At 40.9% G+C, this 24,444-nt stretch overlaps 1 protein-coding gene across 1 annotated transcript in view; it reads right to left on the reverse strand.

The window, feature by feature from the left end:
• Positions 1 to 495: 495 nt before the first annotated feature.
• The window catches only part of LOC122790553 (von Willebrand factor A domain-containing protein 5A-like), a 384,622-nt gene continuing 360,673 nt past the window's right edge, over positions 496 to 24,444 (reverse strand). The window contains exon 10 of the mRNA XM_044058101.1: positions 496 to 612. Coding sequence (XP_043914036.1) covers positions 496 to 612 — 117 coding nt within the window. The remainder of the gene's footprint in view (positions 613 to 24,444) is intronic.

Consider the following 24,444-nt stretch of genomic DNA (forward strand, 5'->3'; position numbering starts at 1 on the left):
TATTTGGGAATGTGATTTAGGAATTGGAAGGTGGGAAGACATGGACTCGTGTTGCAAATGTTATAGATACATTTAAAAAATATAGGCATAGAAAGTGTGGATAAATAATCTGAGACTATCTAAGGGAAAATAAGGTAGAAGAAAAATCAAATGGCAGAAAGAAGAGTCTGCATTAGATAAAAGGAAGATAACAGGAGAACCTCACATGATTGGCTGACCAGTTTGACTGATCAAATGACAAAATGCAAGAGATCCTGAAACACCAAGGATAATTCAACTGTTTGATGGATAACAAAAAGGATACAAACAGGTGGGTGACAAAGCACACAGGTGGTTGCCTAAACTATTGTCTAGCAATGAAGAAAAGTAGTATATACAGTAGTCAATAACACAGATAAAAGAAATGCAGTTAGAAGAAAAAATATGGACAAAGGCGAGCAACTTACAGCTGTACATCACCTTTTTTATAGATTTCACAAGCTAAAAAAAAAGTATCTACATGGTTACATAAACTGGAGATGTAACAGCATACCTGTGTGTACCAGCATTTCTCTTCACCAATGAAATAACTTGTATTGTGTTGCCAACTTCACCGTCAGTGAAAACAAACAGCTGTAAGAATACAAGTAGACAGAAAGAAATTAAAAGTTTGCTTACATAAAACTAGCATTACAGTGCAACAATAACAGTAATTGCAGAGTTTACACAACCAGCATCCCTATCCAAAAACCTACTTATGTCATGTTTTCTACTGTATCTACCACTCTGTACATCATAACACCCTACTCCTAGGTATCTTTACTCTCTGAAAGTTACAATATGCAACATTCTTCTCATATATTCTGAAAATCGGTACATACAAGGACATAAAACCACAACACACACACTGAGAACATTTTTGAAGGTGGCTTTTCTGCCTATATCTCTTGCATGCCTTCATCTGAAAACAATCACCACTGAACTTTATTACTTTTTATTGCTTATTAGATACCACATGGATTATGGCCTATTTTTCAGCACGGACGCAAGAGGTACCAAATAGGAAAGTAGTATTAATAAACCTCTAACATCTAAACAATTTATTCTGTGTTAGCTGTTATACCTTACTTAGACCTTTAAGGAGAAAGTTTGAGAGAGTGGCATGTTTTATAGTTTTTAAATGTGAATTTCTTGGCATCCATAAGATTGATTATGGGACACAGATAAGCTTCAAACAAGAGTGTACCAGCTAGGATTAGGACAACAAAGTATCTGTACCCAAAAAATGGATACAAATTGCATCATATACCTACAGTATTAATGTCCTTGCATCACTCTTAATTGGTTATTTTTTTATTTATTTAAAGTTGTTTAATTTATGTATTAAGTTGAAAGGTTCATGTTATTGGATACACACAGCTGTTTACTTGATTATTTCATTATGAATATTTCTGCTGTTTATTTTATGTCTATGGTGATAAAGCAGTGATTTAATACATTAATGTGTGTTTTATATGAGGAAGGATCATTAAAGGCCAAGGCAGATACTCTGTGAAACCCCTGGGGGGATAGTTTTTGCTGTTCTATATCTCACAGGATGTCTGTGGTAACTACTAGGGAGGGTGGACTCATCCAAATGTGATAAATGGAAAAAGTTTGAATCTTCAAGGGTATTTACGTACCTAAAGAATCTGAAAAAATGATGTCTTGGAATGTAGGGGGATGTAGTAGGAGTACAAGAGTGCTCCAGAAAATCAAAAGGGAAATGGCTCAATGAAATGGTCACCATTGAGACAGGGACAAAAACAAAAATAAGGGACACAGATAAGCTTCAGGGAAGAGAGTATCAGCTGGGATTATGACATCATAAGCCAGGAGAGGGAAAGAAGGGTGTGGTTATGCAAGGAATAATGCCCAATAGGGTGTGTGTTAATGTGTAAGTAATGCCCACCCAGGGATGTTGTGAGGCCCAACGCTTCAGGCAGATGGCCTCTACACCCGTGGGCAGTTATTAATTACACATTAATACACACCCTCTGTGGGGGATTATTTCGCTTAGAGAATGGGTTCGCTGTAAAATTGTTGTGTTTTATTTATTCTATTACTACATAATTTTTCTATATATTTTGGGTGAAAAATAGCTCCTATGCCTAATGCTTCTAAGTTGCTGTAGTATATGTAAATGGTATTAGAGCAAGTATTTTACTTCCAAAATATATCATTTTAAAAAAAATATTTAGATATTTGTTTTATTTTTTTGGTCCCTTACTGCTAAAACGTTTTCTTGACAGTCATTTGGGGACTGAAGTCACTAAATGATGACATACATTTGATTTTCAGACTTTATTTCCTTCAGAAAATTCATGTTAACACAAATCCTTTTATATAACTTATTATTTATTTTTTTTATTTAAATCTGTTCCTGTTTTGGAGCCTTTGTTCCCTCTTTACTTTGGGCTTTACCCACATTTCCTGGGCTAAAAGGTGGAGAGGTGTGAAAACCTCTTATCTGCCACTGCCAGCATTGTCTATCCCTCTGTCACACATACACCGCCCCCTCCCCACTCATACACTCTTGCCTATCAGAAAATGCATGCTAACACAAGTGGTGTTATTGCAGCCAATTTTTTTTTTGTTTGTTTTTTTAAACAGGAGTACACTCCTGTTTTGAGCCTTTGCTCCCCCTTTGGTTTTATTCATTTAACTAGTGTAAGAGAAGACAGGTCCTTACCTCTTGAATGCTGCTGCTGCAAGTGCTGTGTTACACTCACTCATCACACTCTCATTCACACACACCTCATTTTCATGCACTTATTCACACACACACACACACACACACACACACACACACACACACACACACACACACACACACACACACACACACACACACACAGAAAAGTAAAGTTGTGTAAATGTAGATGCTCAAGTGTATTCACTGTTGCAGTCATCACATTAGGGTTATCCCTGCCAGAGTAGTCCTCGGCTGGCCCGAATACCAGTGGCTTAGTATTTCTGCGTCGGTTGCTGTCGCTTCAGGACTGATGCCAGGTCATCAGTAGTATAAAGTAAGGCAGCCGACGCCATTACATCAGTTTTTCTTGCCCTAATCTGTCATGAGCCAAGTAGGAGCCAAAATCTGGTGCAAGAACCTCACCAGTAGAAAGTAAATACCAATATGTCCCTTGCAAGGAAAGAGAAGAAAAAAGGGGGGATGGAGGGAGGGTAACTAGGACTGCAACAGTTAATACACTCGAACATATATAGCTATAGTAAGTGTACACAACTGTACTATGTTCTTCGTGTTTCACTGTTGCAGTCATCACATTTGGGTTGATTCCCAAAGCTAAGAAAATGGGTAGAGGCAGTCAAGGAAACTAGGTACTGCCTAGGATGCCCTGTACGACTGTAGAGGCAAACCCTGCCCTGGACTTGGAGAAGAGAGGCAGATGGTAATGTTTGTTAAAAGTGTGAACAGATGCCCAGGTGCCAGCCTCCAGGATGTCCCTGGTGGGGACTCCTCTGAGGAAAGCTGCAGAGGTGGAGGCTGCTTTGGTGGAGTGAGTCCTGACTCCCTTGAGGGGAGGCTTTCCATGTTGTTTGTAGCAGAAATGGATGCAGTGTGCTATCCATTCGGAAAATGTTTGTTTGGAGATGGCTTTGCTTTCTGCCTCTGTAGCAAAGCTAACCAGCAATTGATCACACTTTCTGAAGGATTTAGTCCTGTCTAGATAGAATCTGAGCTGTCTGTGCACATCTAGAGAGTGCAGGAACCTTCCCCCCTTGTTCTGGGGGATTAGGAAAAAAGGTGGGGAGATGAATGGATTGGTTGAGAGTCACACTGGAGACCACCTTGGGCATGAAGGATGGGTTAGTCCTAAGGGATACCCTGTCAGCATGGAAGATGATGAAGGATTCCACAGCCATGAGTGCTTGTAGCTTGGAGACTCTTCTGGCTGAAGTGATGGCCAGAAGGAAAGCTGTCTTCCAGGAGAAAAAATTTAGCTCTGCAGAAGAAGCTGGTTTGAAGGGGGGGGGGGGCAGGTTGAACTTTTCCAACACAAAGTTAAGGTCCCACGTTGGGGTTAGTGCTCTTCTGAGTGGCCTGAAGTTGCTAGCCCCTCTTAGGATCTGTTTAATCAAGGGGTGTGAGAAAAGGGGCTGCTCAGTGGGAAAATGAGCAGAGATAGCAGAGGCATGAATTTTTATAGACAAAAAAGAGAGACCACTGTGTAGTAGGTCAGCTAAGTAATCCAGGATGTGAGGGAGGGAGGGCTGTACTGTACTGGCTCCCTCAGCCTGAATCCAGATGCAGAACATTTTCCATTTGTCAGCATAAGACTTTCTAGTGCTAGGGCGTCTGGCCTCATGTTTAACATCTAGAACCTGTTTACTGAGGTTGGCAGATTGATCAGGAGTTAGGGAATAAGCCAAGCTGCCAAACTGAGTGTCTGGAATTGGGGATGAATGAATTCCCCTTCCCTCTGGGTCAGGAGGTTTGGAATCTGAGGAGGAGGCCATTGGTGGCGGTGGGGACAAGCTGCTAAGCATGGGGTACCAGTGCTGGTGAGGCCAGTCTGGAGCTATAAGAATTGTCCTTGCTTTTCCTCTTTTATTTTGACCAGTACCCTGGGGATGAGAGGTAGTGGAGGAAAGGCATAGACCGATAGAGTGACCCAGGTGAAGGACAGGGCATCCACTTTCTAAGCCATGCAGTGATGCTCCCTGGTGCAGAATTTTCTGAGCTGATGGTTGGTGGGGGAGGCAAAGAAGTCCACCTTGTGGGTGCCCCATTTCTGAGTTATTAGGTGAAGGTTCTTCTGTTGAGCTGCCACTCGTGTGGGTTCAAAAGATTTCTGCTTAATTGGTCTGCCAGAGAGTTGAGAGAACCAGGTTGGAATTGTAATAACAGGTGGAGCTGCATGGCAAAGGATGTGTGCCAAAGGGTCATGGCCAGCCTGCATAGAGGGTAGGAGTGAGTCTCTCCCTGCTTGTTGATATACCACATTACAGTGATGTTGTCTGTTTTGATCAGGAGAGCCCCTGGGGAGAGAAGGGGCTTGAAAGCTAACAAGGCATGCTGGCTGGCCATCATCTCTTTTTAGGTGATGTGCAGAGGGATTTGCTGTAGGCTCCACTAGCCCTGTATGCACCTGCTGTCCAGGTGTGCATCCCAGGCATAGTCTGATGTGTCTGTGGTGAGGGTCTGGGCAGAGAGAAGTGGTGAGAAAGGTAGTTCCTTGTTGTGGGAGCAGGTATAAGAATCTCCAGGTCTTGAGAGTGTTGACACCAAAGGCTCTTTAGGTACCACTGAAGTTTCCTCATATGCAGTCTGATATATGGAATGAGTAGTATGCAAGATGCTATGAACTCCAGAGCTTGCAGGATCTTCCCTGCAGATATCTGGGGTCTGGTAGCTATTTAAGAGAAGTAGGCTGCCAGGAAAATTTGCTTTTCTGGTGCCAGGAATGCCATCTGGGATGCTATGTCCAGGCTTGCTCCAGGAATATACTCCTTTGGGTGGGCACCTGTTTGGATTTCTTTTTGTTGATTGTGTACCCTAGGGAGGTTAGTAGGGACTTTACAAAGGCCAGGTGCTTGAGCAGCATTTCCTAGCTGTCTGCCTGAATAAGGCAGTCGTCTAAGTATGGGTAAATCTGGAAATTTCTTTGTCTGCAAAAGGCAATTGCTGGAGTCAGACTTTTTGTGAAAACTCTGGTAGCAGTAGATAAGCTAAAGGAAGTGCAGAGAACTGAAAGTGCTGAGATCCCGCCCTGAAACAGAGACATTTCCTGCATGATTACCTGATAGGAACGTGGAGGTAGGCCTCTTTTAGATCTAGGGTGGCTAGCCAAGCATCCTTGGAGAGCATGGGTGGCAGCTGCTGGAGGGTGAGCATTTTGAATCTTGGGATCACCAAGAAATTGTTTAGAATGGATAGATCGAGGATGGGGCACCACGTACCCTCTTTTCTGGGTACCAGAAAAAGTCTGGTGTAGAAACCTTGGTCTCTCTGTTCTGCAGGAATGTGCTCTGCTGCCCTCATAGAGAGCAGGGAAAGGACTTGCACTTGTGCCTCTGCTCACTGGTTTGGAGGTAGATCTGGGAACCGTTTTGGGGTAGGAAGGGTGTGGAAAGAAAGTCTGTATCCCTAGGACACAATGTTGAGAACCCAGTGGTCATTGGTAATGGTGGCCCAGGTGCTTGCATTAAAGGAGAGTTTTCCTCTTAGGGGTAAGTGTAGGTGGCAGAAGGAGGGGGTGGGGTAGGTGAGTCATTGTGAGTTCTTACCATAAGGGGGTGGCTTAGAACTCCCTGGTTTTGAAGTGGAGGTAGTCCACTGCTTAGATCTCTGCATTCCCTGTGACTGCTGTCTGGGGGGGGGGTCTGGTTCCCTGGGGTCTGGGCTGGACTGACTTAGTGGAAGCAGGAAAAGACCAGTGTTTGGTGGGACAATGCCTGCTGAACCTGGATGGTGGGACCTGTAAGAAATCCTTAACTGTCTGCATAGATTTTGCTTTTTCTTCCATCTTTTTTAAGACTTCTTCTGCCTTAGTGCCAAATAAGTTGTCTTTGTGCAAGGGGGCATCCAAAAATTTAGATTAGACATGGTCTGGCAAGGGCTGTTCCTTAAGTCATGCATGCCTTCTAATAACAGATCCAGTGACTGCTGCCCCGAAAAAGCTTCTAGGACGTCAAAACCACAGTGCAAAGTATGTTTAGTTACTTGACTTGCAGAATGCATTAACTCTTGTAACTCTTTAGATTCTGCACAAGCAGGAAAGGAAGATATTTTTTGTTTAAGGTGAGGAGTTCCCGGGTATGTTGCTGAAATTTTAGCATATGGAACTGACAATTTAGTGCCCTGATAGCAAGAGTAGCTGAGGTGTATACTTTTTTTCCCCATCTGTCTAGTGCTCGAGAATCCCTATCTGAAGGGGGGGGGGGTGGGATTCTTAGCAGAGGTTGCTTTAATCCCTTTAGGCCCTTGAGAATTACCTCAGGGTCAGCAGTAGGATTTTTAAAAAGTCAGGGACTCTATAGTATCCGTCTGGTTTTCTGGATGCAGGAGGGAGGGTGTTAGGAGTCAAGCTGGATTCCAGAAAAACATCCTCCACAACATCCAGGACTGGGGGGATGGCCAAAGGTCTGTGCTGTGGAATATCTAAGAATTCCCTGATTCTCTTTTTAGACTGAGGGTAGTCCTGACTCTCCCATTGGAAATGCTCCCTTAAGGTATGAAGGGTTTCCCCAAAAGAAAAATCCTCTGGGGGAGAGGCGGAAGGGATGGAATCCTCTGCATCAGAATCCTCAAGTAGAGAGGGGTTGCATGTCTTCATATTCAGATGCATCAGAGTCATCTAACTCTTGTTCAGACAAAACTACAGGGGACAGATCTCTTTTCCCTTTGGAGGGGGAAGCTTGGCTTCCCCTGATCGGCATGATAAGGTCTTCCACCATTTTAAGCATTTGAGACTGAGGCAAGGAAGAAGGTGCCTGAGATTGGGTCATCAGTTTCTTGGGTGTGGTTCGTACCCTGGGCCTAAAAAACTCAGGTCATTTTTGAAAGATTGGCAGTCGCAAAAGAAGATGTCGGTTTGTGTTGAGAATCAGAAGTGCAAAGGACTTCTTCGGAAGCTGGTGCCTGCTCAGCGGCTCCGGACCCATCCAAGGTAGAGATGACCAGAGGATCCTTAGTCGAAGAAGAGTTTTGCGGCATACTGGACTCCGAAAGGGTCTCAGTAGTGGCCTGCGAATCCACAGAAGCAGGTATCACGGGCTGGGAAAGCACCTCACTGAGGACTGGAGAACTGAAGGCTAGCTTAACATAAGCGTTGTCGGAAGGTTTGGACCTGTGTGGTCTGTCTCTGTCTTTATCTTTACCTTTTTCTGGAAGATCTGTTGTCGGATGGCTTACCGAAGCCATATCGGAGTTCGAGGATTGTAAGCAAAAATATCTAGCTACAATAAGGGCCCAACGACGGATAGTTCTGGCATTGAACAAAGCACAGAAGCGACAGCGGGGGACATCATGGTCTGGGCCTAAACAAGTGACGCAGTAAGACTGAAAGTCTCAGTGTGGTATTTGCTTTCCACCGGTGAGACAATTGTTAACTTTTTCTGACATCTGTTAGTGCAAGAAAAATGGATCCCCAATGGGGTACTTAGCTTTAGAAGACTTCAGCTTCAAAACGGTAGACGAAACTCAGGTAGCGGCCGACTGGCACTTGGGAGAACTGCTTCTGCTTTGAGCTCCTCAGCAAGAAAGACTGATGTAATTGCGTTGGCTGCCTTACTTTATACTATTGACGACCTGACTTCAGTCCTGAAGTGATAGCAACTGACGCAGAAATACTAAGCCTCTGGTATTTGAACAGGCAGGCAGCTACCCTGGCAGGGAAAACCCTAATGTGATGACTGCAACAGTGAAACACGAAGAACATCAGATGTACTGTAAGCCCACATATATCACAAAGATCAAAATACAAATCTGCACAAAAAGAAATGTTTTCATTTAAATCGTCTTGCCAAACATACAAATTCTACTATAACAAAAGAGTAAAATTCACATAACAGGCTTCATGTGCTTTATAATTATTGCCTACTTTGTAGTTTGTTTTGTTGTGTGTACTTACAGTCATTGAAGAGATCATTTCAATGCTTTCAACAAATCAGTACACTTAGTTGTAAATCATAAGGAAAAAGCAAATCCTGTGGCAGATGGGATATTCTCTTCATACTGCATTTGCTTATGGGTACCTGTCATCAGGTCCTCATTCATGAAAACCACAGTTTCAGAAATCAAACCCTTACATCATACTTCATGTGTTTTAGATATTTTGATGTTCTTTCAAAGACAATATCTGGTGACAGTTTTCCTTCCATTGACAACATATATTTTATGGAGTGGTGCTCGTGTCATCTATAAGGCCTGGGTGCCGACGTTTACAGTGGTACGTAAACTTCTGGAATGCTGCTACTGCTGCCATTGTTGGATCGCTCTCACTCTTCACACTCACCTCACAAACATACACACTTTTTTCTTTTATATTTATATTTTACACTCACAAATGGCAAAAGCGCTGCTTAGTGACTGTAAAACAATGGCTCAGCCATTCTTGCATTCACTCACATGCACACATAAACTCACACACACAAACACTTCTGTATTTTGTTTTGCATTTTTATATATTTAATTTTATTTTATTTACAGCAGAAGTGCTGCTTAGCGAGTGTAAAATAATGTTGACCGTTCCTTTTTCTCAGTCTGCGCTCCATGGCAGCTTGATATGCTGCCGTGAAGCGGTGGACTTGTTCTTCTCTGTGGGCATAACTTGTACATTAATACCCTGCTGGAGAAAGCTCATTCTCCAATCAGGGTACTGATGTACAGTTTGTCCATTGTCTAATTTTATTTCACCAATCCCTGACTAGAAATACCCAGAGAGGAAGGCGCGAAATTAGGAAGGCTATATTACTAGACAGAGATCAGCAATTTGTTTATTCAAGTATCTAAATAATTATAAAAGAGTTTTAGGATATTTCCTCTTGAATTGGCAGGCAGTAATGATGCATGCACAATATTTTATTCTGTTAGGGGATTTTAACCTGGTATTGGATGAAACTGGAGACAGATTATTTTAAAGGGAAGAGAGTCATAAGAAATGTCAGTCCCGTCTTAAAGGCTGGTTGGTTTGTCATAACTGGAGTGATGTTTGGCTGGATTTCAACCCTGAAAATATTACCCCTATATTTTCTAGGAAATTTGTTAAAGCAGGGGTTTCAGGATTAAATGTACTCTCATCCCATTAGGTTGAGGGACTGGAATTAGAGTGCTCAAATACATAAAACAGGATTGTCAGCTCAGACTCCAGCCACTCTAATTGTTTCCTTTGAATAGGAAACTCAGAAGGTGAAAGTGGGGTGATGCATGCAGTACTGCTAGAGATACCTCAACGGCATGAGAGATTTAAAAACTGTCATATCTGAAGCTCTCAAAAGAATAGTGTAGAGAACAGTGTATTAGGTAACTGGTGGTAAGGTTGCAAGGTAGCACTGTGTGATGATTTTCTTGAGTATGAAGATAAAAAACAAAAGAATTAAGGTCACTCCATGAAAAGTAAGCCGTGGAGATAAATATCACAACCATACAAGACAGAGAGATGTTACTCTGAAAACAAATTTGAAAGTGTGAAACAGATATGGCATGTGTCTCAAAGGATCCCTGCACTATGGAACAGGCTCCTCAAGTTCATCCCTAACCCTATTAAAACAAACTTTGACAATTGGATAGAAAATTTGTAAATTTACTCCTGCTCTGGCCCCTATTTCCCTTACAGACAGAGGCCGTCAATAAGAAAATTATCCCAACTAATACCCCCTTTACAAATGCTTAATTATCTCCTTTCTACCATGCTCCCGCCCATACAAACACCCATGATACTTGGAACCCAAATGGTTTGGGGTGCCCAGTTAGGTTGTAAGGGCTCTAATGGTCATTAGCCTAGTAAAAACCTATGAACCTAAGAGGAAGGGGCATTTTTTTTAACCAGTGGGTTCCTAAGAGCCATAACAAGGGTCTTAGCAACCACGGGTACCATACTGGAGAAACATGTGAACACTAGGGAGGCTTTTATTATACAAGCTTGTACACAGCAAACCAGTTAGGAGAACATCTGAAGTGGGAATTCCTACCTACTAAACTGCACCCCCTACCCTGCTTGGAAAGGACCATTTAAGTCAACCTACCACTTACCAGGAGGTGTTTCAAGGCACACACAAACTAAAACAGAATAAGGCATTGGGCCCAGACGGATTTGCTCTACATTTTATAGGTGGGGAAAGAAGACCTTTAGAACATTCGGGTAGGTCTGTATAATTTCTCATGTTTCTTTGTCAATCATGGTCCCCACCACAATCAAGTAATGATAGCCTTGGTCTCAGAAACTAGGTAAAGATTACCCAGCCCAAGTGACTTTAGAATGATATCACTAATCAGTCAAGAGATAAAAGAGTTTTGCAAAGATTTTGGCAAAGATTAGACAGGCTACTACCATACATAAGTTAAAAGGACCAAAATGGGATTGTCAGAGGTAGGGTGTTTAGGGATACTTGGTGGGGCCTTGCAATTGTTCTATATAATTATGAAAACCTTCCTCAAAACATGGAGCTGGTTATTACTGACATTACTAATACATGTGACACAGTTAAATGGGAATTTTTGTTTTGGCTTTTAGAAATGAGGAATGTTGGTGATGTTTTATTTAATGGGTAAATTAGCTCTACGCAAAGACATCCTTCAGGTTTCAGGGTAAATGAAGAACTCCTGGAATAGTGGTAGATATTCTGGGGAATCAGACAGGGATGCCCTCTTTCTCTGGGACTGTTAAAACTTGTTGTGGAGGAACTATCACTTAAAGTTAGACATTTTTTGAAATGTAAGGAGTTGGAGGAAAGAATAGTCAGCACTTTCCATTTATTTGCAGATGACTGTTTACTGATGAGTAATGATATTCCTGGGATTCTAGAAATGTTTAGATTCTTTGGTGTGGTCCCAGGTCTGGAGTATAATAAAAAGAAATGGGCAAAAGTAAATGGTACATCACCTATGACCTGTGGGTCTCGGGAATCCCCATGGCTATTCACCCCAAATATTTCAGTTTGTTAGTCTCTCAAGGATCAGTCTTTGGACCACTCCTTTTCGTCATTTACTTCTCTGAAGTCAAGGACAATGTCAATTGTCTCTGGTTGACTAAATTTGCAGATGATTACAAATTAGGAGCAGTCATTACATCACACACTGACACAAATGTTCTCCAGGAAGGGCTGACACAAGCAACTGGTGCCAGAGCCATGGACTAAAACTAAATGCTACAAAATGCATTAGAGTATCCTTTGGGAAGTCATCTACCTGTGGTAACTACCATATTGATACACCCCTTAGAGTTGACCCAGTAGTCAGGGACTTGGGGACACACAGACAGCAATCTAGACTTTGACCATCAAGTGTCTACAGCAGTGAAGAAATTATTCTATGTTGCTCAACTTAAAAACAAAGGTATGGCATCTAGGTTCAACCAAGTCATTGTTCCACTCTATTCAGCATTCGTCAGACCTATCATTGAGTACAATGCCCCCTTTGTATGTACCTAGCCAGGCATATCCAGCAAATGGAATGTTCACAGAGCCTACTCACTAAAAGAATACAGGGCATAAGTAAAATGTTCTATGCAGATTGCCTCAAGGCCTTATCCCTATATTCTATCTCCTACAGGCTGTTGAGGGGAGATCTATGCCTGGCACACAGGCCATTTTCAGATCCTAGTCGATAGACCTCCTGCATATCAGCAAAACAAGCAGCACCAGAATTACCCATTCTAAAGACTTAAACCTTGCATGTGATATAAACAGGACCTGCTGGACAGACAGGTATGTATCTCAGAGACTACCGAGTCTCTGGAACAGGCTCCCTATCCACGAGAAGCTGAATTCTTCCCTAACCCAATTCAAGTGTAACTTGGCCAATTGGATGGGGAACAGGAAATTCATCCCTGGCTTGGCACCTATGTCTCTAATAGACACAGGTAACCTGTAAATGGCTCATCTCCCAGGCCCATGCTTACACTATTCAAGGGTACCAGAACTTGTTCGAGATTTGGGATATATGGCTAGGCTTAAAAAGACCATTGTGATCCTTAGCCTACTAAACACCTATGAACCTATAATACTCTGGAACCCATACTCAAAACTAATTTTATTCAAGTGACAGATAAGATAGAGAATGCCTTCACAAACTGGGAAAAATAGGTACGATATCTGGTAGAATAAAAGCTATGCAGGTGATGATTCTTCCTCATATTTTGCATCTCCTTAGAAACTTGTCCATTCCAGCTAACCATATGAGAATAATTTATTTGAAGAAGCTGTTAAATGATGCTTTAGGTGAGTTGAACATTAGAACCTCTTCCCTCTATGCCTATGTTCCCAAAATGTTTCAGAGTATGGCTTCTCCCAAATTTATTGAGATATCTCATCACTTGTAAGCTGGCTCAGTATTTAAGGCTGCAGAATGAGGAGTGGAATTTGGAGTTGGGAAGATTCAGACATTTTACAAAGGCATGCAGATGCGATGTCAGGAGTGGTTAGAAGGTCTTTACAGAGAAAGTGCTAAGTTGGGGGACCCGTCATGGGATACAGGTCCCACAAACATGATCTAGCATCACCTTTCATTACAGAATGTATTAGGCAGCAGGTACAGCAATTCTGAAGGGACAAAGGGACAGTGGAAGGGAATCAGTTGATAACTCATCCATCGGCAGGCACTTTAAACAGCATTCATGATACATGCTTAGAACTGTGGCTTACAAATCAGGAGTGTTTCACATGAATACAAATTTGCCAGATATGGAAATGGGATATTAATCTTAGGAGCAAAATCCCTAGGGGCAAGCCATGGGTGAAATGGAAGCAAATTAGGGTAGGGTGGTTGTAATCTACAAGGATCTATACGGGCAGAAGGCGGAGGTAGTAAAATACCTATTAGAAATTAGCAGTGGCGGCTTGTGACTTCAAATTAAAGGGGGACTACAGGAGACAGCTGAATGTATGGGCCAATGGGAAGGGGGCGTGCCCAACTAGAAATGGGTGGAGCTATGCTCAAAACCACAACAACTGGAACTTTAATTAAATACACTCCTGGGTGCCAAACCTTCATTACGAGTGTCCAATCAAGACAAAATGAAGTGTAGAAGAAAAAAAATATTTCAATGCATTGGCTACATGACAGCTTACTTAACATCTAGAGGGAAACACAAATGTTGTGAGGCAATAAATTACTTTTTAAATACATTACTGGAAAAATCAAGTATAAAAAAAGCAGCACTCAACTCAAACCACTTCTCCGTGCACTGTAGTTCTAATTATAATTTATATTCAGCTTTATAAAATTAACAAGTAACATGCTGAAAGTAGCAATCTCTGTGATACTCCCACTTGTAAAAATGTTTGTTATCCAAAAAAGACCTGCTGCTTGACAACAACAATCTACTTCTTTCATGGGGAAGACATTATCAAAGCAAAAAATGAACAGCAAACAAGAAACAAGCGAAAGATAAATTGCTTAAAGGATTACTGCACACGTTATGGACCACACAGCAGATTGGCATTCTGTTTAATTTATGGGTAAAGAATGCAAAGAGAACCGCAAGTCTCCAGCAAATGTAATGAGCTTCTGAAAATATTGTAATCCTGTCCTTTATTACATATACTGTCATATGCATTTCAATACCTAAGGCTTATACATTATCTAGTTATGTAAATGTTCTGTGCATGGCAACAACAAAAAGGCTTTCAATGTTGGTAATTCTTTAACTCTTTATTAAAGCTTACTTGCATCTTACAATCTCCTACAAGCTTATCTGATGGTCATTAAAGCATTGCTACTTAAACACAGAGCAACAGGACACTGCGACAGCATGCATTTTCTGAATAATAAGCATAAATCAACAGTATAAAAATATGACAGAAAACCAGAACATTCTGCAAAATCAAGGACAGATGAAAAGCCACTGTCGTACTTGTGTCTACCTTGGACAGCGGAATACTCTGCACACTTACACTGCACAACTGCTCCTTGCCTTGGTTGGACATATCCAGAGTCACTACATGGGGGAGTGGGTGCAACAAGTATGTCACAATCTGAAATGTCTTTGGCTGATGGTGATGGCTCTGACACACATACCTCTCAACCTCAGAGCAAGAAATCTAGACAAAGTCATACACAGAAGTGGGACACAGGCCCAAAAATAAGGACAAGTTTTTAATATTGCTCTGATAAACTTAGAAAGATAATAAAATAGTAGTAGGTCTTGCATTAGTATGAATTTTCTGAAGGGTATGAAATCTGAAACTCAAATGTTTGCCATTATTTTATAACTTCAATCTTTAATGATTTGCCACTAATTTGCCAGAAAACCACAGTTTTATGAAAAACAGACCAAAAATGTGATGAAAAAATATAAAATTGGCACACAGTACAATTGGAAACCTGTCAAAGAAGGGACACCTTTTTAATATTAGTACTGTTAACTTGAGCAGCTGACAAAATAAGAGAATCTACATTCATTTCTGAAATAAAAATGATCTATAACTCTGATCATTACAGTTATTTATATTTGTAAACCCTCCACGTTTTCTTCCAAAACAGCCATTTTGTGGAGGGATTATTAGGGGGAGAGCAACATTTTGAGCCAACATTGGGGACAGTTGAGAGGTTTGGATATTCTTAATTCTATAAAGCAATTTATTTGCATGTACCTCTCAAGCTCTTAATGCAGGAAATCTGGACAAGGCCAAATATATTGGGGGGACATACAAACAGTACTAAAAATTGCCCTTGTATAAACTTAAGACAGTTGACAGAATAACAGGTCTTGCTTTAGCATGCATTTTTCTGAAGGTTATGATGTCTGAAACTGAATGCCTGTCATTATTTAGTGACTTAATTTCTAAATGATTTGCCAGAAAGCCACAAATTTTATGAGGAACAAACCAAAAATAAGAAGCAAAAATATATTTGTTCTGAAAAAATCTGGACAGTTGAGAGGTATATTTCAGCCGGGGATGTCTTTGAGTTTGCTGCCCTTCCCCCCTCACAAAATCATGGCCAAATGGAGCCTCCCCCCCTGCAGTCATTCTATTGTCCCATTCTTTGGTTATTTCACCACATTTACCATAAACACTGTAACGTGCATACTGCTTTACTTCTGCAATGATTTTGATTTTATTTGAAAGTTTTATTTTGCATTTTACAGCACAAACACTAATAGATATCTGCTAAACAAAGCAATGCAGTCTCACAATGAAAATAGACTTAGCATTAAAACATCTCTGCCCTTGAAACTCACATTCATTGAAACAACATTGAAACCTACATTCAAAGAAAATACATTTTGCCAGTGGCAGATAAAGATTAACTTTGGGCTGTTTTCAAATTATCGGCCCCTTGCACACAAAACATACACGTACTCTTTGATACACCTTCCTGACTGCATTAAATTATATTCCTTGTACAATACGGTACAGTTGTTAAAGGGCATTTTAAATGTATTGTTTTGAACATTTTTCCAGTAAACAATTAAACAAAATGCATGCACCAATAATGACAAAACTTCTCAATTCAGAACATTTCCATCATAAAAGTCTACTCAAACTTCTACAGTCTACCAGTATCAGCAAATACGCACAATCTGTGAAGAAGCAAAAGTCATCTAAATAATTCCACAATAAAGAAATCTGTAACTAATGAAAAGGTTGCTGCTAGCAAACAACTTTATATTTCATTGTTTCATGTACAAATAAAGTGCCTCTTACCCTTGAGGAATAAATTGTCTATGCTGCATTAAAAAAGATAAGTTAGTAATATTGCAATAGGGAATGGAAGGCAAACTGATAACAGGTTCATAGCTACTAGGTATCTTCACTAAGAAGGACTGCAGTATCCACCCCCTTTACAACACAATACAGTATAAGCAATGCATCTACTTACTGTGGGAGTAGAACCCACAGCCTTCTGCATCAAAAGCAAGTATACTATATGTTGTGCTATTAACAATACAAGCAGACTTAGCTTAAGCAGTACTAAACTTGTGTTCCCCTGCAGCTCTCAGCTCCTTGTAAAATCTACTAGACACTCAGCTGTATCTCTGAACTTTGCAGCACAAGAAATCTGGAAAAAGTTAAAATTTATGGGGGGGGGGGGAACAAAAGCCCAAAAAACAGGGACACATTTTAAACATTGCTTGTATAATGTTGGAAAGTTGCTAGAATAAAATGCTGTGTCACCACCATACATTTTACTGCCAAGACCTGAACCCAGGACCTTGTGCAAAACAGTCAGAGCAACATACCACTACACCAAATCAGCAGGCTTGTGAAAGAGAGGAAGACTGAAACTTAAATGGTTACCATTTAGTGAATTCAGTTCTCACCATAGCTGTCAACCTCTTAGCACAAAACACCTGAATAAAGCCAATAATGGGGCAATACAGCCGCCAAACATATTCAGTGAATTCAGTTCTCACCATAGCTCTCAACCTCTTAGCAAAAAAAAACACCTGGACAAAGCCATAATGGGGGAATACAGCCCACAAACATATTCAGTGAATTCAGTTCTCACCATAGCTTCAACCTTAGCATAAAAAACCTGGATGAAGCCAATAATGGGGGAATACATTCCCAAAAATAGGAACAAATTTCAAATATTCATCTTATAAACTTAGAAATTTTCTAGAATAAAAGGTTTCGTGTTACCATGTACTTTCTGAAGAATATGAAGTCTGAAATTCAAATGCCTGTTATTTTTATTTATTTAACACTTGTTAACCAGAAACAAAAGCCAGTTTTACATTTGTTAACCAGGAAATTCTGACGTGGAACAAAAGACAGTTTTCAGCAGAGGCCCAGGGAGAAACACCCCCGACACATGTCTTTGTAAGATGGGAGAATATGCAGACTCCACACAGAAAGCACCCAGCCAAGAATCAACCCAGAGTACCTGTAACTGTCCAGCAACGATGCTACCACTGCACCACTGCACTACTGACTGTTTAAGGAAGCAAACATACAGAAACATATTCAGTGATTTCAGTTCTCACCATAGCTTTCAACCTCTTAGCAAAAAACACCTGGACAAAGCCAGTAATGGGGGAATACAGCCCCCCCAAACATATTCAGTGAATTTAGTTCTCACCATCGCTCTCAACCTTAGCACAAAAAACTGGACAAAGCCAATAATGGGGGAATACAGTCCCAAAAATAGGGGCAAATTTAAAATCTCCATCTTATAAACTTAGAAAATTGCTAGAATAAAAGGTATCATGTTACCATGTACTTTCTGAAGAATATGAAGTCTGAAATTCAAATGCCTAACATTTGTTAACCATGAAACAAAAGACAGTTTTACATTTGTTAACCAGGAAAGTCTGACTTGGAACAAAAGCCAATTGTCAGCAGAGGCCCAGGGAGAAATACTCCAGACACATGTCTTTGTAAGATGGGAGGACATGCAGACTCCACACAGAAGGCATCCCCAGCCAAGCATCAAACCAGAGGACCTGTAGCTGTCAGGCAACAATGCTACCACTGCACCACTGACTGTGTAAGAAAGCAAAAATACAGAAACCACAGATTTTATGAGGAACAGAACAGAAAAAATATGGGGCACAAATCTGCAACTTTTACAAATGGTGGTGGGTAGGGAATTCAGGCCCTTGCCACCTGTACCCAAGGTACAGGATTCAATCCTGATGTATTCTCTACCCACCACTATGTGTTCTCTCTAGCCACCAGTATATAGCAATTGGGTCATTTTACACATACACACTTCTGAAGCCAACGGCTGCTAACAGTACCTGAATTCCTGTTCCAAAGCTAATGGCTAGTTTCTCTTACTTTCCCTGTCCCACGCAAGTGTTTCAGTCCTGTCTGTGCAAGCCCATTTCCCCACGAGGGTAGGCTCCAGCCTGCAGATGATGCAGTCCGGAGTTCTTCCGTTCTGTGCTGTCATCACTGCACAAACTTCTGGGCATCTGCAGGGCAGAGATGGCTTTCCCCTTATCTGGGCTGCCTGACACAGCAGTCTGAAGTTCTGTGAGTTCCAGGAACTCCAAGCACACATGCGTGGAGTTCCAGGACTTCATGTTTTTTTTCTTTCTACAGGTGGGGGGGGGGGCTGCAGTCCTGCAGTCCTATAGCATGAGCCACCCCTGGAAATTAATTAGAGGAGGCAAAAACATGAGTGAAAAGAACTTGGCCTATATTTTGAGAACATGAAACAGAAATAAAAACTTCTTTTAGGAGAAGTTGAAACAATGCAAACCTGGTACTAGGTGCTGGTTGAATCCTTGTAATGTGCTGAATCAGTCAGGTAGGAAAAGGCTCCTCCTCCACTGTGGTCTCCTGTTTTTTTTTCCTAGATTGTGCATTAGAGTGCTGTCAACAGCTCAACACTGAAGATCGCCAAGCAACAAACTTCCATTTATTTAGTCTGAAAGGCTCTGCCCCCTCAACAAGTCAGACAATTAAAATTAAGCCTATGATAGCAGGCGTTGGCCAGTAAAAATCGGGCACTCTAATCATTCAGGTAGCTGGCACATGGAATTCTCTACTCTTACCACATGCAGGTATACTGAATACTCAAACTTAAGAAGTCTCTGAAGTCCTTATAATGAGACAGATCAGTTGGAACTCAGATTTAAAAGGTCTTTGTAGTCTTTTTTTAATCATTCTCTGTGTATTGCCACCAGCTCAGCTTATGCGGAAAAAAAATCTAATTTTTTCAGAGTTACATAGGAACTTACTAGACAAGTGATTACTGGAACCCAAAGATGCCTATCCTTATGCACATTTAAGCAGACACACAAACATTCTTGCCACCCTGTTCAAGTTCTTAATAGTGCTCACCTCCAAATTTACCTCAAAATTGAGTAGGGCAGTACATAATTACCCTAGTGTAAATTTGCTTCTACAAACCCAGTCATCAAGACCAGTCTTAAAGGTTGCCAGAGTAGTACTTCATTTGACCTGTAGTTGTAGTGGTAACTTATTCCAGTGGCTAGGAATACATTGAGTTCGGAACCCATTTGTCCAGAGAATCTACTTTATTTGTTGGTGTATTTTCAAGTCCTTAATGTGAATGTTTGTAGAGTCAAAGGTTTTATGAAGAAATGGGAGGTCAAATTGGGCTGAGTCATTAATGGCTCAAAAAGCAAGGCTCAAGTCATATCACAGTAACACGTAGGCTACTGAGTATTAAGATAGGCTTGCTAATCTTTTGGGGTAGTGGAAGGATTTAAGACATTTAATTTTCTTGGCTAGACATCTTTGGGGCTTTTCCAGTTGAGCAATATGTGTGGATTTGTACATACCAAAGGGGACATTGTACTTAATGATGGTCCGAATAAAGGAGACCATTGCGGTATGATGACTTATTTGGATTTTGAAGAGAAGAGATTCCCATGGAAATTAAATAGACCGATTAAGAGGATTTCCTGACTGTGGTGTGTGTGTGTGTGACATGATGTTTGAATGAGAGAAAGCTATCCATATCAGTTCCTGGTCTCTTATAATCATATCTTATCTGTCTGAAGAGAAGTACCATTTATATCAAATGAGGTGAGAAAGTACAGTTGTGTAAAATCTTACCATAACAGTAGATGTTCTTCTCTTCACTGTTGCAGTTTTCCTTACATAAGGGATCTCCTGCCAAGCATAGCCCAACACCTGGCCAGTATACCAAAGCCTTTACAGTTTACAGGCATTGTATGTCACACATATGCTCCCTGCACAAGGTGTAGGGCATAAAAGCAACATAATGATGCAAACACCTCCGAACTGAAAAGCCCAGGAGGAAAAGAATGTCCTTAGGGACCAGGAGGAACACGTGCATCCAGAAGGAGGAAAAAGAAATTATACAATGACTGGCAATTAGCATTCCAAATGTGCACGCTGATTGGCCAGCCCAACCAGAGTACCCATTGTAAATCGGACATATACTAATGGAAAAGGGACCAGTCGCCCGGACTTTTTCCATCAGTATATATCCTGATTTTTTTTGTCTGTGTGAGCACAGTTAGCAATGGAGAAAAGAAAATCTACATTGCTATAATCTCACTATGTTATACGTTTAACATAGCGAGATAGAAGCTATCTCGCTATGTTAAACTCATTTAACATAGCAAAATAGCTTTAAAAAAGGGAACAGAGATCTTTCTTTCTCCATTGCTTTTTTTAAAGATATCTCACTATGTTAAACTCGTTTAACATAGTGAGATAGCTTTAAAAAAGCAACAGAGATCTTTCTTTTTCCATTGCTTCCTCTATACAGCTCTGATGTACTGTGCAAGCATGGGAACACAAGTTCCATACGCATGCGGAGTACATCAGAAAAAGCCCCATGATAGCAGAAAACCACGGAAAGGCACCATGGAGGTATTATACAAAGACATTATTTAAGAAAAGTATTATTTTTCTTAAATAATGTCATTGTATAATAGCAATAATCCACATTTGGGTGTGGGTAATGCTAGATTTACCCATGGTTGCCTTTGGTCACTTGAGCTTCTCCCTCATGACCAAACCACACCAACCATGGGTAAATCTAGCATTACCCACACCCAGACATGGGTCATTGCTTAAATAATCCTTGGCCAAGAAGGCAAGAAGATTAGGGCAGAGCAGAGGAGGTAGGAGGGAGGAAGTGAATACTGCAACACTGAAGAGAAGGACATCTATCATTATGGTAAGATTTTTACACAACTGTACTACGTCCTTCCATATCACTGCTGCAATATTCTTTATGTAAGAGAGAGTACAAAAGCTCCAGAGAAAACCTGGGAGGAGGAAGGCACTGAAGAACCCTCTATAAACCCATGCAGGATAGCCCTAGCAAAGCCAGTTCTTGCTCTGGAAATAACATCCAACTTGTAATGCTTAGTGAAGGTATGGACAGAAGTCTGAGTAACAGCCTTAAGGGTGGAACTGGTATCCAGTCCTTTGAAAAAGGCACCAGAAGAAGCAACAGCTTTGGTAGAATGAGCCTTTACCAAAGAGGAAAGACATTTGCCAATAAAGAAATAAAAAGAAATAACCTTAGAAATCCAGGAAGAGCTGGTTTGTTTAGAAACTGCCAAATCCAAAGACTTCAGATAAAAGGAACAAAAAGTTACTTAGGTTAGTGAATAGTCTTACCCAAATAATAACTGAGTTGTCTATGCAGATCCAACGTGCAAAGAACCTTCTCACTGGCAGATTGTGGAGAAGGAAAAAAGGAGGGCAAATTAACAGACTGATTAAGAGACAACTCATTGACCACCTTGGGCATAAAAGAAGGATTAGTACGAAGACACACCCTGTCACTATGAAAAACTAAAAAGGGGAGAACAGCCATGAGATCCTGAAGCTCAGATACTCTCTTAGCTTAAATAAGGGTGAAAAGAATAAGTCTTCCAGGTACAATGTTGCAAGGAAACTAAAGCAGCAGGTTCAAAAAGAGCCTAAATCAATTTTTCAAGAACAAAACTGAGGCCCCAGGAAGGCAGAATAGGCTTCCTGGGAGGCTTGATATAAAGGATGCCTTTAAGAAATTGTCTTACCTTTAACCTAGATGCCAGAGAAGGAGTTAAGGGCAGACAAGCAGAAATTGTTGAAAGGTGAACTTTAACTGAAGAATATGCCAACCCAGCATGGAGCAGATTATACAAATAGGAGAGAAACAGAGGAATATCCACTGAAAATGGATCCTGGTTACATAAGAGGCACCATAGAGGAAATCTCTTCTATTTGGACAAAGGGGTAGTGGGTTTCCTCCCCTCCTGCAGGACCCAAAGCATGTCCTTAGAAAAGAGATGCCAAAAAGGATCAAAACCCTATCACCCACAACATTAGTTGAAGAGTGGACAAGTGTGGAAAGATAAGAGACCCCTTGCCTTGTGTGAGAAGGTCCACCCTGTGAGGTAACTTGTGATGATTGCTCCTGGACAGGTGAAAAAGAAAGGGGAACCAATGCTGTCTGAACCAAAAGGGTGTCACCAGCAAGATTTTTTTTGGGGGGGGGGTCTTGCCTGGTCTTGTGCAGGACCCTTGAAAGCAGAAGAACGGGAGGGAAGGCATACAGAAACATCCCATTCAAAGGAAAAGATAGGGCATCCATCTGCCAAGCTAGAGGAGTTGGGACTCTGGAAAAGGAGAGAGACAGCTGTCTGTTCATGGGGAAGACAAAAAGATCTACCTGAGGAATACCCAACTGATGGACAATGTCCAGAAACACATCTCTGTGAAGCATCCATTTCTGAGCCTGTGTGTTGGAACTACCACTGTATTTTGCTCTGAAGTAATGCAAACAACCTGAACATTCACTTGACACTGGACAGCTAGATCACAGAACTGAAGAGTCAGCCTGCAAAGAAAGTAGGACTGTGTTCCCTCTTGTTTGTTTACACAACACATCACTGTGGTATTATTTGTAAAAACTTTGAGGGGCCCGGGAAGAAAGAGGGTATGAAAAGCCTGAAGAGGTAAAAGGAGAGCTCTCATCTCCTTGATGTTGATATGGTCTGACCACTGATAAAGAGGCCAGACACCCTGGACCTTGAGAGAACTGAAGAAAGCTCTCCACCCACTGTCTACAGCATCTAAAAAGAGCTCCTGAGATGGGACTAGAAGTTGGAAAGGAAGCCCTGGGTTGAAAGAAAGCTGATGAATCCACCAATGAAGTTCAAACTTAAGACATAGAAGGAAGAGAACTAGGAAATCCAGGGGATAGCAGTGTTAAAACCACTTTGACTTGAGGTACCACGGGAGTTTTCTCATAGGGATAGGTATTACAGGAATGTTGGAAGCCATAAACCCGAGAATTCTGAGAAAAATCCCTCACTGTGACTGCAGCCAGAGGAAGAACAGAATAGAGAAAAAGCAATTAGAGAGAGAGCAGGAGAGAGCAAGTAAAATAAGGCATTTTTTTAAAGCTGGTAAGTTTGAAAAACAGAAATGAGCATTGCATTTTTTGGAACAAACAGAAACTGTAATTTAAAAGGTCGTTTATGACTACATTTATTTATTTGTTTGTTTGTTAACCAGGTAAGCGAGTTCTAGAAGGCAAACATAGTGGATGAACAGTATGCATAAAATTATAAAATTATATGGGTGCCTATACAATACAATACAATCAAGAGTGATAGAAGAGATTTTGGGATAAAACACAAAGATAAATATACCTAATTATTCTGAATGTACATAAACAGCTATGTGAAAACTTAACTTATGGCTTGCCTAGGCAAATTGAATCAACAGTCAAAGTGACTATATGTTTAATTTCCACCTTAACACTCATATAATATATGTAAATATGATAACATGGAAACTTGAAAGATGTGGGTATGGAAGTTGCACATGGAATAATGTAAGCATTTTAAGTCCTCAGTACCATCCACTTTTATTGAAATGTGCAAGTTGTCAGGAAACAATAATAATTCTAATAATAATAATGGCACACTGACACTTAACAGAAAACCAGTTAGCATTTTATTAAAACATTATACATCATGTGACCTTTAGCAATTATAATGATTTCATAATGGTCCAATCTTTTCAGAGAGGCCATGGTGGTATTTATACTACTACATGAAATCTGGCCAGGGCACATTTTGCAGAAGCACTTCCTGTTTCTGTTCCAGACACAGAGGTGGCCCAGAGAAACAGGGAGGCAGATGAAGGTAATGGAGTAGTGAGAGAAATGGAGCAGAAAGCAAATATTGAGACTGGAGAATGTGTGCAGAATTCTGAGGACATATTTCAAAGAAATCTGTTTGATGGAAATGAGTCAGTAAATTATGGATGTATAATTACAATCCTCCAGCCAGGAGGGTTGTGGGATGATTTACTTCAAGAGAAGGTGATGCAGAGTGAGCC

This window comes from Protopterus annectens, chromosome 16.part0 (genome assembly GCF_019279795.1).
Source record: "Protopterus annectens isolate FY-2018-M chromosome 16.part0, PAN1.0, whole genome shotgun sequence".
Lineage (NCBI taxonomy): Eukaryota > Metazoa > Chordata > Ceratodontiformes > Protopteridae > Protopterus > Protopterus annectens.